This window comes from Octopus bimaculoides, chromosome 1, assembly GCF_001194135.2.
Source record: "Octopus bimaculoides isolate UCB-OBI-ISO-001 chromosome 1, ASM119413v2, whole genome shotgun sequence".
NCBI classification, from domain to species: Eukaryota; Metazoa; Mollusca; class Cephalopoda; order Octopoda; family Octopodidae; genus Octopus; species Octopus bimaculoides.
Window position 1 is genome coordinate 191330045 of NC_068981.1, and position 4152 is coordinate 191334196.

At 39.0% G+C, this 4152-nt stretch overlaps 1 protein-coding gene across 8 annotated transcripts in view; it reads left to right on the forward strand.

Annotated features, from left to right (window-relative positions):
* Nucleotides 1–4152, forward strand: part of LOC106884166 (protocadherin Fat 4) — a 693587-nt gene that overhangs the window by 637311 nt on the left and 52124 nt on the right. For all 8 annotated transcript variants that reach the window (XM_052973410.1, XM_052973407.1, XM_052973404.1 and 5 more), the window contains one exon: nucleotides 2768–2878. In XM_052973410.1, coding sequence (XP_052829370.1) covers nucleotides 2768–2878 — 111 coding nt within the window. The remainder of the gene's footprint in view (nucleotides 1–2767; nucleotides 2879–4152) is intronic.

Sequence of the window (4152 nt, forward strand, 5' to 3'; positions counted from 1 at the left end):
GTCGTCGTTTAACGTCCGCTTTCCATGCTAGCATGGGTTGGACACACATACATACATACATACATACATACATACATATATCATCATCATCATCGTTTAACGTCCGTTTTCCATGCTGGCATGGGTTGGACGATTTGACTGGGGACTGGCGAACCAGATGGCGACACCAGACTCCAACCTGATCTGGCAAAGTTTCTACAGCTGGATGCCCTTCCTAACACCAACCACTCTGAGAGTGTAGTGGGTGTTTTTATATGCCACCAATACGAGGGCCAGTCAGGCTGTTCTGGCAATGACCATGCTCAAAAGGTGTTTTTACGTGCTACCTGCACGGGAGCCAGTCTGGCGGCACTGGCAATGACCACACTCGAATGTTGTTTTTCACGTGCCACCGGCACATGTGCTGGTAAGGCGATATTGGCAGCAATCACACTCAAATGGTGCTTTTCACATATTACCGGCACGGGAGCCAATCCGTGGCCCTGGCAACTATCACGCTTGGATGTGCTTTTAACATTCCACTGGTACGAGTGCCAGTCAGATGGTACTGTCATCGGCCACGTCAGCAATTTTGGTTTTGTATTCACTTGCCTCAATAGGTCATATATCTATATATGTCTGTATGTATGTGTGTATATATACATGTGTGTGTACATATATATATGTATATGTATAAATTATTAAGGTGACTAGTTGCAGTTTAAAAACCAAAACACATGTGGTTTGGGGGTTTTATATATATGTGTATATATATATATTTGTGCTGTTAGATGTACAACTAGTACTGTATGTATTAGAGCTTCCCATAGATTATCATTATTCAATCAGCTTCCAATAATAGTGCGCTTCACATTGTTTTGGCTCAAATGATGCCATCCCACTGGTTAGACAACCAGGCCGACATCCCCACTGATCAGGATATTCTCTGACAGGGTCACTCATTTACAGCTGAGTGGACTGATGTAATGTGAGATGAAGTATTTTGCTCAAGAACACAACAAGCCACCCAGTCTGGAAATCGAACCCATGATCTAGTAATTGTGAGTGTAATACACAAACCACTGAGCCATATGATGAGCTTCTTTCAGTTTCCATCAACCAAATCCACTCACAAAACTTAGGCTGGCCCAGGGCTATAGAAGAAGACAAGGAGCTCAAGGTGGCATACAGTGAAACTGAGCCTGAAACACATGGTTGAAAAGCAAACTCCACAACACAGCTATGACTGTGCCTCTGTACACACACACACACACACACACACACACACACACACACACACACACACAGATAGATAGATACATTCACAGACACACATATCCACAAACATACATATATGCACACTTCAGAAGATTTGGTTGTAGTGTACAAGAGTCTACTTTCACTTTACAACACGATGCATATGAAGAACGATGGCTGATTGGAGGTGTGCCAAATGATTCGAGCGAGAAGATTCATTGAAATAGAAAGACTGAGGAATGTTTGTGTAGACGGCAGTGATGGGATCTGATCTCATGATGCTTGACTTCACACAATGTTAAATTACCATGTAGTAACATGCTTTGCAGGAACAGACCAGTCCAATCCATATATGATCATGAAAATGATGGTGGTGATTGTGATGCTTCTGTCGCTACTGCTGGTGTCATGCATACACATGCATGCACATATACGTACATATTAAATTCTTCGTATTGATTTTTCCAGTGGATTTTGAATGGTCATTTAAATTTGGACATTCAGAGGAATTATTGGTGCATATATTTATTTTACAGCCATAAACTTTTCTTGCTGACCACTGATGCAAAGAGAAACTTTTCTGTTAAATAATCTTTTGACTAAATATTCTTTGTCCAAGAATATATATAATATCTGCAAACACAAATTCCAGACTCTTTCACAATCACTGTGTATTTAGACAACTGAAATAATAACTGGAAAAGATTTTCCAGTGAGGCCTTCTGCACAGAGAACAAATAGTTAAGTGCTGCCCAATGTATTTAATATAGTGAGCGAAAAAATACGTTTAATTAATCACAGTGAAGGCACATGGCTTAGTGACTAGGGTTCTCAGCTCACAATTGTTAGGTCATGAGTTCAATTCCCAGCAGTATATTGTGTTCTTGAACAAGACTTTCTATTTCACATTGCTTCAGTTTGCTCAGATGGCAAAAATGAGTAGTACCTGTATTTCAAGGGGCTGGCCTTGTCACATTCTGTGTCGCGCTGAATCTCCCTGAGAACTATGTTAATGATATGCATGTCTCTGGAGTACTCAGTCACATGCATATGAATTTCAATGGAACAGGCTGTTCCATTGATCGTATCAACAAGAACCCTCTTAATTGTAACGATGGAATGCCTGTTTTTTTTTGTTTTTTTTACCTATCACAATTATATCTGTATTTAAGATAATCTGAATTAAAATAATCTTAATGCCTTGCTTCCCTGATCATGGTTACATTGAAGCTCCGACGTCTGGCAACTAACTTGGTAAACACCCACAAAATTATTAACCATCACACCAACAACCACCTTGAACACCTTTTTGAGCACCATATGTCTAACACACATGGGCATGCCCGCAAAGTCAGAAAACAGCACAGCTCCCATGACTTTTGGAAACAGTTTTTCACACTCGGAGTTACTGAAGCACGGAACAAACTACCTGCATCAGTTGTTAGTTGCTGAGACATTGCATCCTTTAAAACCTTTAAATAATCTTTGATTAATTCATTGTTTTGATGTTATTTTCTTCTCTCTTCATCAGGGTATCATAACCACAACATCTGAATTAGATCGAGAAGTACTGACCAGTTCTTACCAACAATTTGCTGTCGAAGCAGTAGATTCAACAGGTCAAACAGTTGCCACAACTGCTGTAAGTAATTTTTCCACCCCTTTGGTTTTTTTCCCCCATTTTTTTTTACTTCACAGCATTTTTCTTGTATTATTTCTATTTATCTTTTACATGTGTCAGTCATTGGACTATGGCCATGCTGGAGCACTGACTTCAATGGTTTAGTCAAGCAAATCGACACTTGTACCTATTTTAAATATTGTACTTATTTTATTGGTCTCTTTTACCAAACTGCTAAGTCAACAGGGGTATAAACAAACCAGCATTGGTTGTTAAGGTGGGAGATATAAACACACAAACATACACACATATATACAGATACCACACAGATTCCATCTACCAAATTCATTCACAAGCCTGAAGCTATAGTAGAAGCCCAAGGTGCCAAGCAGTGGGAATGAACCTGAAACCACACAGTTGCCAAGCAAGCTCCTTAACCACACATCCATACCTCATAATAGTTTTATAGGCTCAGGCAGACCAAAGCCTTGTGAGTGGATTTGGTAGACAGAAACTGAAAGAAGCCTGTCATATATATATATATATATATATATATATATATATACATAAGCTAGAAGGCTGCACCAGGCTCCAATCTTCACTTGACTAAAACTCTTCAAGGCGGTGCTCCAGCATGGCCGCAGTCAAATGACTGAAACAAGTGTAAGAATAAAAGAAAACTACTGATTAAAAATACTGTGAACAAATAACACTGTTTTGGGTCATAAATTTTTTACATATGCAGCTGTAAACTATGGCCTCTGGATGAAGTAAACACTCTTGATGAGCTGGTAAATGCCTGTGAAACTAGCTGAGCTTCTCCTTCAGTCTATTCTGCAGAGAGGAACCTTTTCTTTAATTCACCAGAAAGTTTATTTTCACAGTCTGGCTAAAAATATGTTTGTTAATTATATGCGCAAAAATATAATTACAATTTATAGATATAAATAATTTTTTAATATTTTAGTTAAATATAATATACTGCCTGAAAATGTATTGATATGCAAATAAGCAGAACCTATGGCACTTGTTCATAATATTTTATGTAAGACACTTTTGATAAGTTAATTATGGCCAGTAAAACTAGTGAAGCTTATTCTTCTATTTCTCCTGCAGTGAGAGAGTGTGAAAGAGAGAGAGAGCAAAGGCTCTCTCTTTCTCGTTCTCTCACTGCAGGAGAGAGAGAATATGTACATTATATAAATGAAGAATATAATGCCCACGCACGCACGCACGCACGCACGCACACACACACACACACACACACACACACACACACACACACACACACACAC